At 52.9% G+C, this 22,795-nt stretch overlaps 7 protein-coding genes across 7 annotated transcripts; 4 read left to right on the forward strand and 3 right to left on the reverse strand.

Moving 5' to 3' along the window:
• Positions 1-858: 858 nt before the first annotated feature.
• On the forward strand, positions 859-3,539 carry EsH8_VI_000306 (uncharacterized protein; the record flags this gene model as incomplete). Its single annotated transcript, XM_083271559.1, has 4 exons — positions 859-1,423; positions 1,471-1,548; positions 1,599-2,422; positions 2,478-3,539. The coding sequence occupies 4 exons, from the start codon at positions 859-861 to the stop codon at positions 3,537-3,539; spliced, it is 2,529 nt and encodes an 842-aa protein (XP_083126733.1).
• Positions 3,540-5,085: 1,546 nt separating this feature from the next.
• On the forward strand, positions 5,086-6,459 carry EsH8_VI_000307 (NAD(P)/FAD-dependent oxidoreductase; the record flags this gene model as incomplete). The annotated part of the gene is made up of 4 exons (XM_083271560.1): positions 5,086-5,320; positions 5,375-5,622; positions 5,675-6,239; positions 6,305-6,459. 4 exons carry the CDS (start codon positions 5,086-5,088, stop codon positions 6,457-6,459), a joined length of 1,203 nt encoding a protein of 400 aa, XP_083126734.1.
• A 108-nt stretch (positions 6,460-6,567) lies between these two features.
• EsH8_VI_000308 (uncharacterized protein) lies at positions 6,568-7,841 on the reverse strand (the record flags this gene model as incomplete). The annotated part of the gene is made up of 4 exons (XM_083271561.1): positions 6,568-7,203; positions 7,261-7,404; positions 7,460-7,627; positions 7,680-7,841. The coding sequence occupies 4 exons, from the start codon at positions 7,839-7,841 to the stop codon at positions 6,568-6,570; spliced, it is 1,110 nt and encodes a 369-aa protein (XP_083126735.1).
• A 1,216-nt stretch (positions 7,842-9,057) lies between these two features.
• On the forward strand, positions 9,058-10,604 carry EsH8_VI_000309 (uncharacterized protein; the record flags this gene model as incomplete). Its single annotated transcript, XM_083271562.1, has 8 exons — positions 9,058-9,381; positions 9,440-9,592; positions 9,647-9,698; positions 9,750-9,802; positions 9,856-9,922; positions 9,985-10,244; positions 10,295-10,449; positions 10,502-10,604. The coding sequence occupies 8 exons, from the start codon at positions 9,058-9,060 to the stop codon at positions 10,602-10,604; spliced, it is 1,167 nt and encodes a 388-aa protein (XP_083126736.1).
• A 779-nt stretch (positions 10,605-11,383) lies between these two features.
• Positions 11,384-14,373, reverse strand: EsH8_VI_000310 (uncharacterized protein; the record flags this gene model as incomplete). The annotated part of the gene is made up of 10 exons (XM_083271563.1): positions 11,384-11,438; positions 11,493-11,912; positions 11,977-12,114; positions 12,179-12,216; positions 12,277-12,299; positions 12,354-12,476; positions 12,537-12,555; positions 12,615-12,637; positions 12,700-12,790; positions 13,651-14,373. 10 exons carry the CDS (start codon positions 14,371-14,373, stop codon positions 11,384-11,386), a joined length of 1,653 nt encoding a protein of 550 aa, XP_083126737.1.
• An 844-nt stretch (positions 14,374-15,217) lies between these two features.
• EsH8_VI_000311 (uncharacterized protein) lies at positions 15,218-16,511 on the forward strand (the record flags this gene model as incomplete). Its single annotated transcript, XM_083271564.1, has 6 exons — positions 15,218-15,251; positions 15,316-15,386; positions 15,448-15,659; positions 15,718-15,820; positions 15,880-16,171; positions 16,249-16,511. The coding sequence occupies 6 exons, from the start codon at positions 15,218-15,220 to the stop codon at positions 16,509-16,511; spliced, it is 975 nt and encodes a 324-aa protein (XP_083126738.1).
• A 2,192-nt stretch (positions 16,512-18,703) lies between these two features.
• EsH8_VI_000312 (RNA polymerase II degradation factor 1) lies at positions 18,704-21,816 on the reverse strand (the record flags this gene model as incomplete). The annotated part of the gene is made up of 4 exons (XM_083271565.1): positions 18,704-19,980; positions 20,041-20,641; positions 20,717-21,360; positions 21,510-21,816. The coding sequence occupies 4 exons, from the start codon at positions 21,814-21,816 to the stop codon at positions 18,704-18,706; spliced, it is 2,829 nt and encodes a 942-aa protein (XP_083126739.1).
• Positions 21,817-22,795: the final 979 nt, after the last annotated feature.

The raw sequence follows: 22,795 nt of genomic DNA on the forward strand, positions 1-22,795 counted from the left end.
CCCGGTGTGCCCACTACCGCTGTCTCGCTTGGAGAGCACGGAGCACGGAGCCTGTTGATGGAGACGTATGATATTGTGGCGTTCCTGTTGAGGCTTCTAGTCAATCCGCGACCGCACGCCGGCGGCTCCACGCCTCTCGACGGCCAGGCCACACACCCCCTTTTGACCGGCAGCTACCAAACCCGTGTCCATCAACCGGTTGAATCTGCGGTGCTACTTTGGGTTTTGTCTCCATCCCCCGCGTTTTCGATTTTCTTGGATCCAAGCCAGGCAAAATTCGCCTCAGCCAGGGATCCGTTTCTGCTTTCTGATGTTGGCCAGGATGGGGTCACCGTGCCGTCCTCCTCGACTTGATTGTGTTTCAATTTCCAATTTCCAGTTTCCAACTTCATCTTTCCCATCTCTGCATCTGTGTTCGAGAGAAACCGTGAACTACAGTCTCGCCTAGTCCTGCGAATATCCCTAATCTTTAAATCTGTCGCCTCTTCTCATCTGCCGCCTCTCCATATCCTAATCTGTATCCGTGTCCCCTTCCCTGTCGAAGGTGACCATACAGTGCTGCCATCGGGCTCCTGTGATTGCGGGCGATGTGACAATCCCTACCACCCAACTGCAGGGTGGCGACATCATAGTGTGACCGAGGCGTCCAACCGTTGTCCGCACGTCAGAGCCTCCCCGTCACTATCTCTCAGCCCAGGCGGGCACAACCACGTCTTCACGATGTCCTTTGTTAATCTCTCTCGTCCCCCTCTGGACCACCGCCCACATAGCGCTCCACATGTTCGGCCAAGATTCAATTCACAAAATACATCCGACCGCCTAAGAGAAGGATCAGGCCTTCGACCACCGTCATACTCAATGGTTAGCAACATCAAAAAGGGGAGGAAGTCGGTGTTTAAGGAGTTGGGATTGGACGACGATTTTAGTGAAGACGGCGGGTCGCCGACGACTGCGACCTTTCAACAGGCAGACTCACGCGAGCGCAAAGAGTCAATGTCGAGCGAAAAGGAATTCGGAGAGATATCTGGGCTCAACTCTCAATGCGACCGTACCTCGACCGGTGGCGATGATGCCGACGAAGACGACGGCGACGACGGAGACGGTAGGCGGTCCGATGGCGAGCAGCGCGACACTGTCACTGGGCCCCGGGGCCGAAGCTCAAGCCAGGTCGCAAAGCAGTCTTGGTACAACAAACTGTCCACAGGGTATCGGCGGCCTAGGATCAAGACAGCTTCGAGTGCGCCACCTCCCACCGTGTCGAGCCTACAGCGGCTCGCCATGATCGCAATGCTCATTGCCGTCATTCTTCCCGCCTTCAGTTACAACAATGGCCGTCAGAAAGTAGGGAGTGGCGCGGACGCAGGCGTGATACACATTCGACAGACGACGCCTATCGATGTTTGCTTGAGATTCAGCCAGCAAGGTGAGATGCCCTTGTGAAAGGTAGCCAACATTTCTAACAATGACCAGTGGCCTTGCTCAATGGGACTTTGTACATGTACGGAGGTCAATCAAAGACAGAAGCATCGCAAACTACAGACACTTGGAGTAAGTCCTCAAGATATGTGTTTACCGTCGTGTTCTGACGACAGCCTTAGACAACAACTTCCTCACACTTGATCTTACGAAATCGTGGGATGTAAAGTCGCCCTCTTTGAAGGGCAAGACGATCCCCAACGGGCCACCCGCAGTTGCCAATGGCTACTTGTGGCATGATTATGATAATCTATACCTGTATGGCGGACAATTCGCCGATAACGAGGGTGCCGTTGGTCAATACGCAACGGTTCCTCCGATGTCGATTTGGCGATACAGCGTCAAGGACGACTCGTGGATCGAATTCAGGGACCCACGTACATCGGCCGGGAATTACTCGACCGAGGCCAGCATCCCTGTTCAGCGCTCTTCTGAAGGAGCCGGCATCTCAGTGCCTGAGCTAGGCCTGAGTTGGTACTTTGGAGGTCACCTGGACTGGCTGACTACCGAGGGTTGGTCCACACAGACACCTAGAGTTTATCTCAGGAGCCTTCTCGAGTTCACCCATCCCGGCTTTATGAACACCGGGGTCTATTCCCTTCGCGGTGCAGGGGCAGCAGACGGTGGCGTTTTTCGTAACATCACGGAGGGCGGCTTACAAGTATCCGATGCATTCCCCGAACGAGCAGATGGCGTACTGGTGTTCGTGCCTGGCTGGGGCGTAAGGGGTGTTTTGATTGGCATGGCTGGTGGATCAGCAGACACTTTTGTCGACGACCTGGGAACGCTTGATATCTTCGACATCGCCACGTCTGAGTGGTATCACCAGAAGACGACCGGCGACAAGCCATCTGTCCGAGTCAACCCATGCGCCGTTATCGCCAGCGCTCCAGACGCCTCAAGCTTCCAGATCTACTTCTTTGGAGGGCAAAACCTCCAGCCCTACGTAAGTCATCAACTCAGGCTGAGCAAGACATGATATGAGGCTAACATATAACCAGAAAAATCAAACCCAATATAACGACATGTACATTCTTACCATTCCGTCATTCACTTGGATCAAAGTGGACGAAGGAAACGGCGCCCCATCGCCTCGAGCTGGTCACACCTGCAGCATGCGCGATGGCCAGATGATTGTCGTGGGCGGATACATCGGCCAAGAACAGCGATGCGACTCTCCGGGTGTCTATGTTTATGATGCGAGCAACCTTGAGTGGACTAGCGGGTTCAAGGCTGGAGACCATCCCAATGATCTGAGTCCTGAAAACTCTGTTCTCGCCGGCTCCTATGGCTACAAAGTCCCCGGCAAGGTTCAAAGCGTCATCGGGGGCAACTCCGAAGGCGGGGCCACCGCGACAACCCCTGCCGCCGGCCCCGCCACCGGTGGCCCTTTCGCAACCGGGAAGCCTCCGGTCTTCACCATCACCAAAGACGGCTCAACCGCCACGATCACGGCCCCTGGCTCTACAAGTACCTCCCCCCCTGGTGAGAATGCGAATGACAGCGATGGCGGAACCAACCCCGGCCTCATCGCAGCTGGCGTTATCGCTGGTATCCTCGGTGCCTTGGCCTTGTACCTTGGTTTTTGCGCTTGGCTCTATCGCCGCCAAGTTGCCGCTTACAAGCAACACTTGTCTCAAGTCAACCGCTACTCGGGTGCCAGCTCCATGCACTTTGGTGCAGCCGGCTTCTTAGACAATCAGGCCGGCAAAGTCGACCGTGGACACCGTCGTGATAACAGCACTGTGAGTGACGAATCCTTCTCATGGGTCGGTACCGGCATCGAACCGAAGTGGATGACGGATAACTCCACCCCGGGCTCTGGGTCCGGTGGCACCGCCAGCGGGAGCGGGGCCGGGCTTAAGCGGAAGAGCGAGGATACGAGAACTTTCAGGAGTGGCCCGAGTGCAAGAGATCCGCGGACGAGCTCGAGCAGGAACGCAAACACCGACAATGAGAGCGTTTCGAGCACGGAGCAACTGCTCGAGGGTCAGGAACCAAGCTTTTTCTCAGTTGTCATGGGCCCTAGACGGGCTTTGAGAGTGGTTAATAGCGCTGACTAATGTTAACATATAATATTGCGATGGAGGATATGAATACACGAGAATACGATTTCCTGTACATATATACAAGTCTCAGGGACTTCGAGTACCCGCAATCGCTAGATACCCTTCTCTTATGTTAGGTATACAACTTGATTCTTTGAGCGAATCTTGACACAGGCGTCTTCATCCTGGTGATAATTTTCTTGGCCATTCCCACTCCTTCGCAGGATATGCCTCCATCAGGAGCCTCAACCTTCCCCTCTTTTAAGCTGTGTCTCAGATCGTAATGTTACGTTGCGCCCCATCACATTAAATGCGGAGCAACCCTACCGTGACCTCATTCTCGGTGTGGTAGCGAGGCACGCAAATGCACATGGCTAGGGACATAACAACGGCTATGTGCTAAAACCTTGATTTTGTAAGACATTTTCTGCTGGGTAACCAATAGTGCCTTGAAGATTTTCGCTCTGCATGCTAGCCACCGCGCTTTAGACAAGGCAGAGGAACGGGCCGGCGACCCCATCTCGTATTCATGTTGCCCAAAGCGGTCACATCGCAGCAGATCGTATTTTGAGGTCTTAAATCGTGACTTTTACCAAAGTCACAGTGAAAACAGCGCAATCTAGAATGCATGCCATCGCTTCTAGCTTGCATTTTGGCGACAATCGTTTCTTTGGCGCTTGTCGACACGCCCAATCAGTGACCTTACAATGGGGCAGTTAATCGGGACAAGAAGATACAAAGATTTCATGCGGACCCAAAATTAGCATCTCGTGGAGACTTATTGGATTTACCAATAGATTTTGCAGAAATCGATCTTCGAGTGGTTCATCTCCCATTGAACTTTGAATGCAGCTGCTATTTAAGCGACATTGTGAATGGCCAGAAGACCCTTTCGATGCATCAATATTTCATAGCTTCTCGCTGTTTTTTCGGCCGATGCTGCGAGTGGAACATTCGGATGATCGCCTCTTGACTCGCAACCCCCGCAAACTGACATGGTGTTCATCGCGACTCCGATGGACCTCCTTTAGAGAGTTGCAATGTCTACAATCACGTCATCGCTAACCCCGGGATCCTGACTCGGCCTTTGCACTCTCCATCACCCAAAGAAGGCTCTGTCGGTAATACCGATGTGCCATAGGGACAAACTTTAAAGGGAAGCAGCCCACTCTTGTAACCAAATTCATCACGGCCTGCCTACATACCTACCAAACTCGGCCGAGTCGCCAGCATCCAATTGGCAAGCTCGACGGTCCAGCCGAACCATTCACTATACCTGACGCTAATGTCGCGGCCCGGTTCCCCACAACAGACGGGCATGTCGTGGCGTCGTCGCGAAGATCGACAACCGGCCAGACTCATTTTAGATGTCTCACGACATCGCATCATTCTCATGCAGTGGCACGCATTCTTGGATGGGCTGCCAGAGAGGCATGTTGTGAGGCTGCTTATAACGGGCGCGAGGTGCCCCTCCATTATTGCGAGTTGAATAGCTCAGCAGTTCGAGTTGACAACAGCAGCCCAGCCCACAGTAGCCAGCCTCTTGTTACTATAGCCCGCCATGAAGTTCTCAATCTCCTCTCTCGTGCTCTCGGCACTTCTGCCGCAAGGCTTGGTTCTCGCCCTGCCGATCAACGATACCTCGATTTATGACGCCGTCATCGTTGGAGGTGGCCCTTCTGGCCTCAGCGCTGCGAGTGCCCTCGGCCGCGTGCGCCGAAACACCCTCCTCATTGACTCGGGCGAATACCGTAACGCGCCTACGAGACATATGCACGATGTTCTCGGCTTTGATGGTATGAACCATTTCCCCAAGGCAGCCATCTTGTGCAATAACTAACCCTGAAAAGGTGTTACCCCGGCTTGGTACCGCTACGCAGCCCGCGAGCAAATCTCTCACTACGACAGCGTCACGTTGACGAACGGCACTGTCACCCAGATCGCGGGTAACGACGTTAGCAACTTCGTCGTCACTGTCGACTACGGTAACTCAACCAAGACCGTGCGCACGCGCAAGATTGTTCTCGCCACCGGCCTTCAGGACAACCTTCCCTCCACCCCTGGTCTTCTGGAGAGCTGGGGTAAGGGAATCTACTGGGTGTGTACCGCGACTAATGACCTCTCATATCCAACTGTGCTAACCTTTTCAGTGCCCGTGGTGTGATGGAAATGAACACGCCGATCAGGCGTTGGGTCTCCTCGCCTCCTCCTTCGACGACTTCCCCTCGCTGGTTCGCGAGATCCTGTCACTCAACACGGACATTATTGCGTTCGCCAACGGCACCGACACTGCTGAGGCACGCGCCGAGGCTGAGGCCAAGACGCCCAAGTTCCAAGAGTTCCTGGACCTGCACAACGTCAAGATTGAGAACCGCACCATCGCGGGCATCACCCGTCTCAAGGACGGCGGAGACCCGCCCCACGACCCCTCGTTGCCCACTGCGCCTGAGCACGACCTCTTCCAGGTGAACTTCACCACCGGCGAGCCCGTCGAGAGAGCCGCATTCTTCATCAGCTTCCCCGATGAGCAGCGCAGCGACATTGGAGAGCAGGCCGGTGTGCAGCTGTGGGGCGGCCGCCTTGCTGCCGACGTGTCCAAGGGATACGCGACCAACGTGCCGGGTATCTACGCCATTGGCGACGCGAACTCGGATAACAGCACCAACGTCCCCCATGCGCTGTACACCGGCAAGCGCACGGCTGTGTTCTTGCATGGTAAGTTTTCTTCCAAGAAGAATACCACAATTCCCAACGACGTGATTGCTAACAAACGATTCTAGTGAGAATTGCAAAGGAAGACCAAGCCAAGGAGACCGGCGTCAACGTGACCTCCCTGCTGAGGAGAGATGATTTCGAGGTTGAGCAGCGCTCGATCTGGGACATCGCGAACGGCCAGCCGGGAGAGATCCTGTACGCTGGCGAGTTTGACCAGTAATCTTGCCTCGTTTGGTGATTGGAATTTACGTGTTCTGGGCGCTGCACAAAAGTTTTTTGCATTTTACGGCCGCAAATAGAGATACCTAATAACACAAGTTTTTGATCGTTAAGCTGCCTCGTCTTCTATCTCCAAGTTTCCAACCTTGAATTTCTTTCCCTTCATGTCGGCATAGTCGTTGTGGTCGTGGTAATTTCTTACCCGCTCCCTGACATACTGCAGCCCCCTCACCGGCTCTGCATCCTCCGCGTCCTCCCTGACAAGCCCGAGTCTCTTTAGCAAAGGCGATGGCGCTGGCTTGATGTCGACATCATCGCCAGGTCTGACAAAGTAAAATAGTCCCTGGCGGAACAAGTGCGCTTGGTCTTCTGGCGGCCTCACGACGCGATGCGTCGTCGACTTGAGGTATCCAGCGGACCAGAAGTCGAGCGTGTCGCCGACGTTGCAGACGATTCCGTCGTCGACAGGTGGGACGTAGCGCCACTCGTCCGAAGACGTCTTGATCTGTAAACCGGCGACATCCTGGCTCCAAAGCAGCGTGAGGGAGCCGAAGTCGGTATGGGCGCGCGACCAGGTGTTTGCGACCTTGAGATCGTCGGCGAGGGGCCGCGGGTGATAGCCCATGTAGCGGAGGTGGTCTTCGCTTGGGGCGCTGTAGGCATGGCGGGATGAGAAGTAGTCCTCGGGCAGCTCGAGGATGATGGAAAAGAGGGTGAAGACTTTGCTTGCGAGCTCTAACGAACGCTGGTGGAAGAATGAGCATGCAACGCCCCAATGTACTGAGATCAAATGATTACTTACGCGAGAGAAATCTTCAATCTCCTTCTGGAATGGTTCAAAGAATGAATGGAAGGGTTCGTCTTTATAGTTGGGGATAAACTTGGCGATGTTGACAGACTCGACATTGTTCAACACGTCGGTGCCCTGCATTTTCTTGTCATGCGCCTTGGGAGCTTGTTAGCAAGTCTTGAATTATGGCAAGTAACCCAGCTGACCTTACCGATCTATATCCGAAGTAGTTTCCCTTGGCAAAATCGCAGGTGTTTCCCGGCTTTCCCTTTTCTTCGACCGGAAGCTTGAAGAAGCCCTGGCCGATATCATACTGACGCTGTACTTCTTCAGGTGTGAATCCAGTATTGATGAGGCTAAAGAAGCCAGTTTCATGGACCTGAGTACTGTCAACTCTGTGTGATATGGATTAATGGCGTGATGCGACTTACTGCTTGACGGAGATCTTCTGCAAGCTGCTCCTTTCCGCCCAATTGATCAAATTTGCTCATGTCAATGACAGCGATGTCCGCCCACGGAAGTTCATATTTAGTCTTGGCTGGACGCTGCCATTTAGGCAACGAAACAGGCTCTGGAGAGACGGCCGACGGCATGATGCGCTGAGTCCACGATCAATTCCCTAGGAAAATTGAGGCTTGACAAACTTCCCCGATCAGTTTGCTGAATCTCATCCGGCTTTTCATAAATACCCCTCCATCTGTGCCAGGCCGTTCCCCGCGCCGGCTCGTACTTGCATGCCGTGTCGGAGCGTGATCGCCGGATCTCGAGCACGCCATCCGTCGAGTGATGACGAACCTAGTCCTACGCTCATGATTGGGGTGAGTGCCTAACCACCTGCATTTCGCTTTCAATCCAACACTGGTCCCCGCATCTTTACTAACTTGTCGGCCGATTTCCGTGGGAGACATTATATGTCATTCCGACGTCGGGCAGTCGCTTTTGCGGAGTTGAGATATGCGGTCGCCGTAGTCAAGCGGCCGCCGTAGTCAAGCGGCTTCAATTGAACCGCCACGGAAACTAGACTGCAGTTGCTACTTAGAGGTTGCAACTTAGAAGAACGGATGAAAGCAGCTCACTAAAAATAAAACAAATAAAAATCTTGTTCTGTAGCACAGTCGCCGCTATGTAGGATCTGAACAATTGCTGGGGAAGCTGTTGCTGTGGAACTCTAAGCTCACTGACAGCGATAAATATAGGCACATTTTCTTGAGCCCCACAACAAGAACCCGTCCCATCATCTCTGATCTTGAGCACGGTCGACGCATTTGTAGTGTAGTGGTTATCATCCCAGCCTTCCATTCATGGAGCCAGCTGGGGACCCGGTTTCGATTACCGGCGGATGCAAGCGTTGATATCTTTTTGCATTTTTTCATGCAATATTCCATCGTTCACTCTGAAGCTTATCCTACGTAGTCTTGATGCATATGATGATGCAAGTTGACAAAACCTAACCTTGATACCCTACTCACTACCAAACCTGTCGCGAAGGATCCTCTATCGATCTGCTCGAACCAATGAGAATACCATCACTTTACAACCACGCGAGAGTTGCATGGGAATCCTGTTGTGCACATGGCCCCGCAGTAAGGCGTGCTTTTCGAATTGCCGTCTTGGCTTTCGATCTGCGTAATCGGCATCAAATGGTGTGAAGAGGTGCATGGGAGGGAAGACATTGGTTATTTTGACGGTGGCGTTGAAACTTCGGCTTCCCCAATACCAACACCTTCAAACCCCATATCTTGACGGTCGAATTGCAAACCGGGCGGCGCGATTTTCGTTAATAACAGCGACTCGATATCCGTTGTCACTATGGGCCACCAGAATGCATCCTCGGAAGAGGAGAAGCCGTTGCTCAAAATAGCTCATCGCAAGGTTGACAAGAGATTGTTGATATGGTACTCGTTTGTCTACCTTATCATGCGAATCCACGTCAGCAATATTAGCAATGCTGCCATCATCAACCTCGAACAAGGAACAGGAATTCGCAAGCAGCTTGGGAATCTTTCCAGTTCTCAATGGGCATGGGCCCTGAGCATTTTCTACTACCCTTACATGTTCTTTGAGCCTCTCGCCACGCTGGCGCTGAAGAGATTCTCGCCTTCCGTATGGATGAGTCGAATTATGATTACCTGGGTAAGTTGACTACTCCATAGCCTGTGATGGGATCGACGCGATACTAACAACAATATAGGGAATTATCTCAATGTGTCAAGGCGCAACCCAAAGCTACTCCGGTATCTTAGCCTGCCGCTTTTTCTTGGGACTCGCCGAGGCTGGATTCTATCCTGGCGTCTTGTACCATCTTAGTTTCTGGTACCCGACAGAGAAGCTCCCACTCCGAATAGTCAGTGTATTATAAGAATGCCTAACGAAGAAAAATGCTAATGACATTATGTAGGGCATCTTTTATGCTTGTGGCATGTTTTCTGGAACAATCAGTGGTCTCCTTGGTAGGCCCGGATGAATATTTTTGGGTCAGCGTAGTTGCTAACGCATTGCAGCATATGCGATTTCATTCATGAATGGTGTTGGCGGCCTTGCTGGTTGGAGATGGGTAAGTCAAACCTCCGTATTTGATTACTATGACCCCAGCTAACTCCGCTGAAGCTCTTCATCCTCGAAGGTATCCCTGCCATTTTCTGCGGAATTTACACGTTCTTCTTCTTGCCCAACTGTGAGTTAAACAGCACTCCACCCCATTATTTTTCAACCGTGTTGACGCTAACACACTTTTAGACCCTGAGACTGTCAAGTTCCTTACAGAGTCCGAGAGAGACGCCATCATCTCTGATCTCCCAGAGCAAGCACCGACGATGAAGGCCAAGACTATAAACTTTCAACAGGTCAAGGACCTCTTTCGCAGCCCCTCTTTTATTCCTTTCCTAATGATCTGGATTACGCATGGCATTGGTGGATGGGGAATCTCGTTCGTTCTACCGACAGTCATCTACGAACTAGGGATTTCAAACACCGCCATTTCTCAGGTGATGACCATGGTATGCATTCATACGAAATCCTCCAAATATGCATCATTACTGACTCCTAGGAGCCCCCCTTTACGCTTGTCTTTGTCATACTTTTGTCGCTGGCGTTTCTCGTTCACACTCGGCGGCTGAGCCCTTGGGTTGCGGGCCTTGGACTGGAGGCTGCCCAGATCGTTTGCTATATCCTGCTGATCACAGTCAAAAATCCAATTGCGAAGTACGGATTTCAGTGTTTCTGTCAAAAGGCTTTTGCGCTGACTGTCAACTAGGTACATTTTCGTCATGCTCGCAACTGCAGCATCTCAGAGCTTTTTTGCCATCATCTGGCCAGGCAAGCAATACTATTTCGAAGACGAAATAGACCGTAGCTAACCTGATCATCTCACAGAGCGTATTCGAGCGGCAAAAGGAACCACGAGTGCAGGATTGGCTATCGGCGTTACCAATGTAAGCAGTCGAGCATCGTTGTTTGGAAGATTCCGTGAATAAACTAACCCATGTCAATCAACAGGCATCTTGTCAACTAATGGGGATTGTTGTGCGTTGAATCCTACGGCATACACCATGCTCTCTTCAGATTGGGCTAACTAGAATTACAGGGTCCTCAAATTTACCAACCAAGGTTTGGACCGACGTATCGAGTTAGTTACTCTTGCTCTATTGGGCTGCTATGTGGGACGCTGTTGGCGGTTTCCAGTGCGTGGTTCTTTGTGCATAGGCAAGACCGAAAGGAAGCAAGCCAGAATGGAACGACTCAATCTGGAGAGTCAGACGCAGAAAATGGAGCTCAGATAAAATTGCAGGCACCTGAAGCGAAGGCGTAGGTAGTTCAGCAAGGAGGAGTAGACATTTGTTCAACGGACTTTTACGTTATGGTAAGGTTGAGTTATCGACCTATAAAACGTTGAAATATGTCTTCTTCTAAACTGTCCTGTGTTAAAAACAAACGTGCCTCGTGCATTCTGTCAGACTGATGTTGGGAGGGCGGATGGTGATATTAACTAGATTCAGCGAGTAATGGTGCACAGCTTGGGCTTCGTATAACTTCAAATTCGCAATTATATAAGTAGGGAATTGGCTTCAATCGGAACTTAACCGACAAATAAAACACCTCTATGCATTACATTCAAGAGGTTGTCTGCCATGTTGAATCATTCTGGTCCAGGGGTCGGCTCTTTCAGCGGCTTTCGCCCGTAGACGGAATAGCTAAACCACAATCAGTTACTAGAGAGAGGTTATCGTAATAAGAGTTGAACTTACACGTTCCAGTAGGCGTGAATGTTTTTGTTTCTGATGTCCTGCCGTACACCGCTGCAGAAGACGAGAGTCTCCTCCCTGGTCCAGCCGAGTACCCGTGTGAACAGCGCGAGCGCAGCTGCCTCGCAGCCTTGCGTGGCGCTTTCCTGCGACCATATTCCCAGTTCATGTAGCTTTGGGTCCTTCGCCCAGGGGCTCAGGGGCCATTTCTCCCTGGTCTCGACAACATCTTCAAAGCCCGCCTCTTCGAGTAGGCGCTTAAAGTTTGAGGGTGTAGTAACTGGCCTTCCAATGATTTCTGTTGCTTCCATGAGAAGTTTCGACCACTGGAACAGTGGGTCCTTCTCTGTCAAAGTGTCGTCGCTGCAAGCAATGGGGAAGGTATTGTCCTGGAGTTCAAGGTAGCCGCCCGGCTCCAGGTTCCTGTACAATAATGTCAGCATGTGTTACTCTCGTTTTGATGTTCTGAATAATGGTAAGAATTTACTTATAAGCCTGGGCAATCATTTTCTCCCAGCTAGAAAAACACGAGTTCATGTGTCGAACGAAAATGAAGTCAAAAGGCTTTGACCAGGTCCACTCCTTTTCTACGTCGTCAATCTCGAACCGGCAGTTTGGAGGAACGCTGTTGGCACAGAAGCCGTCAGAAAAATGCTTCTTTAGAGGTATACATGCACATTGATGCTTACTAGTTAGGCTGGATGGGGCTTAAATCGACGCCGGTGACCTTAATAATGGTTAGTTACTTGCTAGACCCCAGACTAGGAAAGTCAGAGGGACTTCAAACCTCAGCCTCGGGGTGCTCATCCGCTATTCAATGTTAGAAATCCGAACCCTCTATTTTTATCACGCTGGCTAACTTACCATAGTCCATTGCCCAGATACCAGTTCCGGTTCCCAGGTCCAAGACATTTTTAGCATTGTCATTCTTGGGTGATAGGCATAGTTTGTCATCCCAGGTCAGCAGCCAGAGATGATGTTGTAGGTCTGAAATATGTCAGCCCGGTTTGTTTCATCGGATTCTTCCCAGCTAGTAGTAACACCTACCCAGGCGATCCTGCTCCATCTAAAGTGACGTCAGTTAGATAATTATCCCATAGAGCACATTCTGATCTGAAGACGTACCTCGTCATTAGGAAGGACGTAAGCTGCAGGGAATTCAAGGTTAATTATTGGGCAAGACAGCGCTATCATTGGACTGTGAACTTACTTCCGTCGCTAAGAGAGTGGTAGGTGCGACCATTTTCTCTCCGATGATCACGGATGCTCGATCGCAAGGAGCTCAGAGACGACTCAGAAGACTAAGCTAAGATCAGCCGACGTTGAACTTCAACTAACGGAGTGGAGCGCAACACACGTCGCCTTGCGAAGACGCAATGTCGGAATGACTGTCATCATGGGCCTCCTGTGCATTGTAAGCATAACGTAGAGGTAGATAGCTGCAGGCGACCCACAGCCTCCAAAGCCTCGGGCGCCGGATCTTGCTGGGGTTCAGCCATGCTGTTTTGAGAATCGGTGAAGTCGGTCAGTCGAGCGATGCTTGAATGGCCACCGAACAGTACACAAAAAGGACGTGGAGAGGGGAAAACAGTGCAGTCTCCTTATATGTGGAAGAATGGCCTCATGGTCAAATCCGCTCCCCTGGCCACTGCCCCGCTCGGCTGGTTCGGTGGCTCTTGCAGATATCCCTCCAGCTGTGATTGGGCTGCACCGCTTCCACGACCCAAAGCATGCAAGCGCAGGCTTCCTTAAATAGGCGCATTTTGTTCCAATCGCTTGGGATTCAATCAAAAATGCAATTGGCATGAAACTCATCGACAGGCAAGGTTGGCGACCAATCTTATCTGTGGTCAGCTCACGTAATCTATCTGATTCTGGAAACATGTCAACGCCAGTTTGGTCCGGTAAGTGTAACTTACAAGTTAACAGATGAATTCCCAGTTTCACCCCCGTTTTCCGACAAAGACGTATCATACGCAGCCAAGTCCTAATTAGAACCATGACGCTCAATCGCTCAAGAAATAAGGTGGACAGTTATGCAATATGCAACCTGTGGCTGGGCCATTTTTATAGATAATTTTGTAATGAAGCCTTCATGTTGAGAATAGAGCCGGGGTTTCATCCGCTCCTGCTTGCGCACTACCTCTTATGTCTTTCAAACCACAAGCATTCCTGCATTGGAGTGTATGATGGAACCGGACAGGTTTCGGTCCTTCATGCAGTACAAATATGCCTCTGCAACATCCTCAACGGTTCCTATCGCTCCTGTCACGCCCTTCTGCGCAATAGCATCGAAAGCCGCTTTACGCTCGTCAGGTTTGGGATAGAAGCGGGTCATGAGTTCTGTATCGACTGGGCCAAGACAAACGAGATTGACGCGCAGCGGCTTCAACTCTACTGCAAGACTTCTCGTCATGCCTTCGGAAGCTGAGACGTATGCACCTATCGCATTCCAATTCGGGTATGGCTTGTAAGCGCTAATCCCAGAAGTAAATGTAAGACTGGACGTGGGCCCTGGTGCGATATGCTTTGCAGCATATTTTGCTATGATCAGGGGAGCAAAAAGCCGCACAAGCCCGACCTCTTTGATAAAGCTGAAATCGATGTCTGCAATGGGTCTCGGAGTGGGCTGATCGCCCGCAGTGAAGACAATATGGTCGAGTTTCTCGGCTCCGCTCAAGGTTGAGGCGTCAAAGAGAGCTGCCACATTATGCTCGACTAGCTCCTCCTGCTTGAGGTCGCACTGAAACCCGATGATGTTGCATGCCGTTTCTGAATAGGACTTGCGTAGGTGTGATACGGCCGCGTCGATCCGCTCAGTGTTTGAACTCGAGATAACAACAGTGGAGGCACCAAGCTCCACGCTGGCTTCGGCGACCGCCATGCCAACACCTGATGTACCTCCAATGATCAAAATACGCGCCCCAAAAAGTTTGGATGCATATTTTCCGTTTTTAGACATTTCTCTTTGCGATTTCCACGCGGCTTGTTGTCGAAAGAACTTTGATTGTTGTCTCGAGGTGTTGGAGCGCAGTGCTTGTTGGAATGAATTGTAGAGAGGAAATGTCAAGTTCTTAGAATGGCGAGAATGATATATAATTGCGTGTTTCTGAGGTAGAGATTATGGTTTTATATTGAACAGACTCCTCAAAGCAGCTCTTTGACCAAACATCCAACGACAAACTGACCGAGTAGCAACCGGCAACAAATTGAATCCGACATCCCACTGAGCCAGATTTCAAACTCCGCAGAATCGTACATAGCATTGACCGCCATATAAAATGTGCTCCACCGAATCGTCATCCGTTGTCCGACACCCCGCTGACTGCTCAAGACAAAGATGCTACCCTTGAATACCGGACATTCGGAGGTAAGCGGTGCGATCAGACTAATTGATGACAAGTTGAGGAGTAGAATCTCTTGGCAACCAAGTCTAAATTTCTCGACGCAACTAAAACCCTGAAATCAGTTATTAACCTTCGGGCTCTAACCGATAGCGGTTAGATATTCAGTTGCAAAACTCCGCAGCCTCTACCACAAATCAACTAGGTTACTAATGCAAACCTATAACGTTATACCACAACGTCGCTTTCCGCTGCTGGAATTCTTTCCCTATTTCTATCGAAGTGTAAATATCCCGTCCCAGTGTCTACGGCGACTCTGCATGAGGGACCTTGCAATCTATTAGACCATTTCTCTTTGAAAACTGACATCACACAAAATTGATCATGGTCAAAATTGCCATCGCAGGAGCCTCTGGGCGTGAGTTACATCCGTGTCAACGATAAATATTTAGCTGGATACTAACAAGCGCTTTTGGGCGTAGAACTCGCTAGAGAGATCCTTGATGGGCTTGCTAAGACGGGAAAACACGAGATTATCGGCCTGGCCAGGAAGGTAGGCGCCCTGATGTCAGAATCCCAGCAGATAGTGAAGTTGAAGCAAGGAATTCTTGCAGGATCCAAAGTCACTACCGAAAATCCCGGGAGTTCGCTGGGAGCAGACGGACTATGAAGACAAGCCGGCACTTGTTCAACTTCTTCGTGGCGTTCACACGGTCCTATGCTTCTTCGTCTCACACAAAGACCTTGGCGGAGTCAGTCAGAAGCGTCTGATTGATGCAGCAATCGAAGCTGGCGTCGAGAGATACGCTGCGAGTGAATGGTCTATGTGAGACACTCTGATGCTTCGCAGTTCTTCTCTCAAGATTGGCTAATAGTGTCAACAGCGGTGGCAAGCTTGAAGATATCATCGATGTAGTGCCTTGGTACTCCAGCAAACTCGACGTCCGCTCGTACCTGCAAGAAGTTAATAAGAACAAGAAAGCAAGTGTTCATTTATCTACCTTTTTCAAAGCACTTCATCACGCATATTCTAAACGTTTCTGCAGGTTCTCGAGTACAGCTTATTCCATCCTGGTCTATTCATGAACTACCTGGGATATCCCCGCCAAACAGCTAAGCACATCACGCTCTTTCCAATTTTGTTCGACTTTGAGGCAACGCGTGCGGTACTCGGTGAGAAAGGCCTCAACAAGAAGATAGTCTATACGACCATTGAAGACATTGTTGGGGTTGTTGCCCATGCAGTGGAATACAAGGGCGAGTGGCCAAAGGTCGGAGGCATTGTGGGATGCCAGACTACCGTTGCAGAGCTCTTGGAATTGGGAGAGACCCTACGAGGTGAGCCAACCCCCTCCCCCCTTTATATACAGCAGATTGTCGTATGTTGCAGAGAACATTAACGGGTTCACTTGTAGGCAAGCCGTTTAATGTGGAGTGGGTGAAGGAGGAAGATGCCAAGTTGGGCAATGTCCAAGTGAGCTGGCTGCCACCGCTGGGTTCCCACGTCCTAGCAGATATCCCCAAAGCGGACCACGAGGCGTTTCAGAAGGCAGTATTGACGGGCAATGTAATCGCAATCTCGGAAGAGGCATGGAACACAACAGATGAGTGGAACCAGCTTCTGCCAGACTACAAATTCACTAGCCTGGAGCAGTTTCTGAAGCAAGTCTGGATTTAGATTGACGGCCCGGGAATAAGGATAGGGCGGTATTTTGAATAGCTGAAAGACCAGTTAGGCAGCCTTTGTCAAACCTTGATCTTTCAGAGAAACTAGCCAAATAGCTCTAGAAATGTAATTTGTTTTTTCACAAAGGTACAACTCAGTGTAAGTTAGGTGCATCTGTTGCAACTGTAGTAAGTGACAACTCTGCTGAAATACTCTGGTTGACCTCGGTGGCCTGCCGACTGGCTTTTGGTTTCGGAGTTAGAAACAGAGCATCATGAACTGGTGCAAGGATGCATATTGCCAAACACTGATCTTGGAGTTTAAGATAGACTATACCGAGTTGTGCTCAGTTAAAGCAGCATCAGGGACGGTCCTTGGTCTCCAGGGGAACGGCTTTGAAAGCCCATCATGGCGATATTCAAGGTCACTCTGACAAAGCCCACACCTCTACAGACGTGCAGAGATAGAACATGCGTGATTGCGGGCGGATAGTGAGATCCCGGCAGGTGGGGTCAGACTCCGTCGCTCTCATAGAAGGAGAGGCTATAAGAACAGTCGTTGCAATAGTGCCTTCGCCGATATAACCAAAACCTTAAGAGTACTGTAGACAAAGACAGTCTCGCCAACCCTTCCTCAGCAAACTGGCGTACTCACGTCATGAAGCAAGTATCAGATAATGCTGACAAGGTAGATCACCGAGGATGTATGCAATGCAAAACCGCTTGCAGACGCCGAGGCCGTCATCACGGACACCGCCGTCGCCAAGTTCGCACCCTCCCTGAACCGCGCTGCCGAGAATATCAGAGGATATACGGCCGTTGAATCTCGGATTAGACTTGCCGGCTCAAAAGCTGCATCGTCGACCTGACCATCCAGATCGCCAGCCGGCTCAAGTTCGATTACAAACCCATCACCTGGGAATCCATGTCGACGTCGCACTCCCCACTACGGCCAAACATCGCAAAGATCACGACGCCACCGGTTAACCGCTCTTGTAAGGTCGTCAACGCCGGCTGGGGCTCAGGGGGCCCGACCTAGTGCACCGGGCGGCAGAAGCAAAGAAGCAACTTCCGGCCAGTAGACGTAATCGAGGCCATTGCGCAGGAACATATCCGGCGCCCAAATTGCCGGCCCTTTTCTCGAGACCCAGGTGTCGCGTGCTCCCTCTCGCCGAGACTCGTAATGCGGAGCATCTTTGATGGCTCCGCTACGGATGTCGCCTGCCACCTGCAGGACCCGGAGTCGGTGTGGATTTCTTACGCTGCCTAGGAAAATCTGCGAATCCTCTTAGCCCCCTCCTACGCCCCCTGCCAAATTAAGCGCCAATATACTGCCTTTGAATTCCAACTTTGCACCATTGGATCACAGGTTAAGGTCGGAGAATTCAAAGAGGTTTCAGGGAAAGCAGTCAAGTTGACGAATATCGTCGTAACTGCGAATGACGTTCTAAGTGTTAGGGAGGAAGCTGGCGTAGGCGGACTCTAGCGGCCTCACTGCACAGTGACGGATCATAGTGACAGCGTCTACAGTTATCCCGACCCGTAATTTCAGATAAAGTACCTTGTAAACTCCGAGTCGCACTTCGTCATCCATATTGACTCGTGGAGGAGAACATCGGTCCACCCTAGAGTGGCTAAATCACATCACATACGCCATTTCAAGCAAGATAAACAGTATCATAAGCCGAGTGTCTTCATTGGCTACCTTGCCCCCTTTCCAAGGAGTTCAATTTCAGTATCTGGCCCTCCATCGGGCAAAGACCGACCGACCTCCCACCGAATCCATTTCCATCTGTCAATTCATTTGAGTTTTCGAGCCGCATGCCACCCCGCCGTCGGCTATCATTCTTGAGTAAGCCTAATAAGACCTTCCCATCGCGAAAAAGAAAACAAAAAAACACGATTCCGTTGCGGCCGGTGACCATCCGAAAGTGTTTCCCCTCCCCTGATTCTTTTTTGATAGATCGTACACGCTCGAAGACCATACACGTAGGTAGTGAGTAGAGAGAAGAAAGGTTCCCTGTAGAAAGAGAATGCATGAATTATCCTTGCCGCCTGCAGTTATAACCATCCGCAGGACCAAAGAGAGTTTTGTTTGCCCGCAAAAGCGCAAGTGCTGGCGACGAGTCTGTGGGCCTCGAGGCCCTAGGCCACTCGTTTCACGTCGTGAGGGCGTGAATAAGAGGGCCGGCGACCGCTACCATCCTATTGGTAGTTTCCGCCCCAGCCGCCGCGCTGCTGCTGTTGGCCGCCGCTTCCGTAATATCCACTGCCGTAACCACCTTGGCCGTAGGATCCAAACGGAGCGCTGCCGTGCTGTCCGCTAGTAGCACCTCCCATGCCGTAGCCACTGCTTCCGTGGACGCCGTGGCCCTGGAGATGGCTGGGGTAGCCTCCGTAACCGCCCATCTGGGAGGCGGATTGGGGAGGGGGCAGGCCAGTCTGACCGGAAGGAGTGTTGGTGGCCGAGCCAGGGCGGGCACCGCCGATGGAGGGCGAGGGACCAGCGCCGGGCTTGCTGTCACCGAAAGGCTTCAGGTCGTCGTTAGCGGAGGCGGAGTTGTTCGGCTGAGCAGTGCTGCTGAATCCCTGTCCGGCGGGGCTCTGGTAGGACGAGGAACCGCGGCCAAACGTGTCCTGCACACCACCAAATCCACTGCCGGCCAGTCCTGGCTGACTGCCAGACTGAGCGGAACCAGCGCGGCCAAAGTCACCTCCCAGGCCGGAGGTCAGGCCGCTGTCGGCGCGGTGCAGAGACGACTGGGCGAAGCCACCGGCGGGGGATGAAGCATGGTCGTAGGGGCCCTGGGGCGACATGCCGTAGGGGTGACCGTAGACGCCTCCCTTGCCGTACGGGCCACCGCCATATCCTCCCTGGCCGTAGTGACCGTAGTTCATGTAGTTCGAGTAGTAAGCATTGTTGTAGTATGGGTGGCTGTTGTAAGGGTAGCTCTGCTGCTGGCCGTGAGACTGAGGCTGCGAGGCCTGGCTGGCCGCCTGCTGAGTCTGAGCAGTGGGGTTAGGGGTGGTGTGTCCGCTGTTGTGGGCATCGTTTGCAACGCCTCCGTAGCGGGACTGGTTCTGGAGACCGCCGCTCTGAGGGTACTGGCTGAGGTTATCAGCCTGCGAAGCATTGTAGCCGCCGAAAGATCTCTGCTGAGAAGACAGGCTGTCCTGGTGAGCCTGGCCACCCTGCTGACCGTAAGGCTGGTTGTAGTAGTTGTAGGGGGGGCGGTTTTGTTGGTCAGCGGTGTAGTAGGAAGAGTATTCGCTAGGCGCGGAGCTGAAAGCTCCACCGGGTTGCTGGTTCTGTTGTTGAGACTGCTGGGTGGGGAAGCTGTCGAACTGGTTCTGGGTAGCAGAGGGGTTGTTCGGCTGGCTGAAGGGGTCGATCGACTTCTGGGGGAAGGAAGACGGCTCTTGAGGGCCAGTCTGGCCGAAGCGGGAGTAAGGCTGGGCCGGGGGAGCGGCAGGCTGGGCGGCTGGTGGTGCGTCAGTAAGCGAAGACCGACGCTGTGAGTCCGGCAAGTGTGTCAACATACTCTGGTTGGAAGCAGGAGCCTGGGAGGCAGCGCCTGCAGGTCCTGAGAAGGGAGCATTAGCAAAGTCGGCGACGTTGCTTGCGGCAGCAGGTGTACCGGTAGGCGCAACGGCAGCAGCAGGGGGCAGGCCAGGAGCGGGCTTCTGGGTGCCAATTGCCTCGGGGACGGGAGCCTGTTGAGGAGCGGGGGGGAGGGAGGTTCTGGGGTGTGCGACGGGGGAATCAGCCGGGGGCTGGGTTCTAGTCTCAGGCTCTTCGCGATCGCCGTCAATGTCATCGTCTTCGTTCAAGCTGAAAGCACCGAACTGGACAGCAGCGCGGTCAACCTCGCGGTTGCCAGGCATGCGTACGGCCTCCTCCTGGTCAAGGACGCGTCGTTGGTAGCTCGGGGCGCGAGTTCCTCTCTCAGCTGTAGCCTTGATGGCGGAGGCGGCGAAGCCGCTGTTGGTAGTGGGAACAGCAGGACGAATTTGCTGGTGTTGTTGCTGAGAAGCTGACAGAGGCGTCGCCGTGGCGCTCGCGGCGTTGTGACGAGGATCCCAGGAATCGGCGGTAGTGCTTGCCGCAGTAGCAGTAGCGGGAGGATGCGATTCGTCGACAACCTGTTCAAGATTCGTCTCAGTAAGTTGGTCCTTGGAAGGCGGCAAAACCACTTCGGGCTCGATGACGGTTGGTACTTCTGCAGGAGCCGGTTCCTCATTGACTGGTTCGGCAGGGAGTTCAGCAGCCGGCTCAGGCTGCGACTCGGGTTCGGGCTCAGGTTCGGGTGTAGGCTCGACGGCGGGGGCAGCAGGAGGCAAAGGTTCGATAGGTTCGGCAGGCTTGGGCGCGGGCTCCTCCTTGGGCGGCTTCGGGGCAGGCTTGGGCACGGCCGATTGGCGGAGCATGCTGGCCCACGTCTTGGGAGCGGGAGCGGCGGGCTTGGGTGCTTCAGTCGCAACGGGGGCGGGAGCGGGAGCGGGAGCTGCAGGCTTCTCGGTGGTCTCCTTGGTACCCCAGGGGTCCTCGGCGGGTGCGTCCTTAACGTCCGTCTTGGGGGTGTCCCATGCGTTCGATTCCTCGGTGGGAACAGAGAGCGGCTGAGCATTCTCCTTGGTTTGACGAGTACCATTGGTAGGTGCTGTGTGTGAGGGCCTGCCCCGACCACCACGGCCTCCTCTCTCAGTGTTTCTGCCGCGGCCGCGACCAGCGTCCGAGATGTTGCGTCCGCCACGAGTGGGTCTAGCGTTGGATGAGTCGATGTTCGAGGCTGTGGTCGTGGAGTCCTTGGCCTTGGAGCGGGGAGCCTTCTTCGTCACCTCGCCCCATTGGGAGATGGTGCCTGGAGAAGAGAAGCAAAATCAGCAAGGCCCAGACGTGATGAGGCTCGGTAGTAGCAGGAGGGGGGAGGGATGGCGGATAGGGTTTGGGGGGAGTCGCGCCAAATGGGCGATGGCAGCCCGATGAGGCAGGAGCTGTGCGCCGACATACCTTCAGCAATGCGGGTGACGGCGAGGTTCTCGTCGCCGTCCGTCTCTTGAAGAGCATACAGGATATCCTGTTCGGACCAATCGGGGAAGAGCTCCTTGATGAGAGGTGCCTTGTTTCCGTATTGCTTCTTGAGCTCGCCGAGCTCGCCTTGGTCTTCAATCGCATCGTCGGCATCGTTCTTTGAGTCGAACTTATCGCCATTGGTTCTGCCGGGCGTGCGTCCACCCCGGCTGGCGAAACCACCTCTACCACCGCGTCCAGATCCTCTGCCGCGCGAGGCGGCAGGCCGAGTCTGTACCTCAGACATTGCTGGGTTCTTTGTATGAGGGGAGGGGTTTTTCCACGATGGGAAAAAAAAGAGGAATCAATTAATGACTGTCCCGTATCGACACGACAGCTTTGGTGGGGTTTGCGGGACACAGGCCGATGGAGAGGGGAAGAAAAAAAAGGAAAAGAAAAGGGTGCCGCAAGGTAGGAGAAACGACGACGTCGAGGTCGTGGCTGACGAGGCGAGACAGGTGAGGTTGGTGGTGGTGGTGGTGTAGTGGGAGAAGAGTGAGGTGGATGGTGGATGGATGTGGAATGTTTGTGCAAAGCAGACGCAAGTGCACTGGGGAAAAGTTCAAAGGGAGGTTTTTTGCCCAGGCTACCACCACCAGCACAGAGCAAGCATCGGTTTGGTGGTAGGCTGGCAGCAGCAGTGGCAGCAAGCACACAGGGTCAGGTCTGTGAGTGTGGAGAGGGTCAGGTCAGAGGTCCAAGGCCCAAGGTTCCCCGTCAGCTGCTACATAGCAGGCACTGACTGGCCCAGGGCAGGTACCGGAGGTACTTGCTGCTCCCTGTGTGCTGTTTTGCTGGTTGTTGCTGGTCCAGTCAGGCTAAGGTTTTTTGGCCTGAGCGACCGCCTGCAGCGAATGACGCCTCCCCAGCTCCGCATCGGGCTAGCTTGGCTCGCCAATAGTGGACCCATGTAGATCCACTGCCTCAGTTGTCGGGCTGAGTGAGGATACAGGTACCTGGCCTTGCCACTCAAAAGCCGCCATATGTCAGGTATTTTTTGTGTACCGATGCTAGCTGGTGCCGTGCCTTGCCTGGGTACACAAGGCAGGTACCTCGATACCTTTGGCTTGTACCTGACTTGGGGACCTCTGCTCTGCCCTACTACGCTACCTACTCCGTATGAATGTACGCATTTCACCCCGGGAGGGGAGCCAGCATGAGGTAAGAAGGCGACGTAGTCACGTCGACACACCTTGGGCCTTTGACGAAGAGGGCACAGCTCTGGG

This window comes from Colletotrichum jinshuiense, chromosome 6, assembly GCF_051148585.1.
Source record: "Colletotrichum jinshuiense chromosome 6, complete sequence".
Taxonomy (NCBI): Eukaryota; Fungi; Ascomycota; class Sordariomycetes; order Glomerellales; family Glomerellaceae; genus Colletotrichum; species Colletotrichum jinshuiense.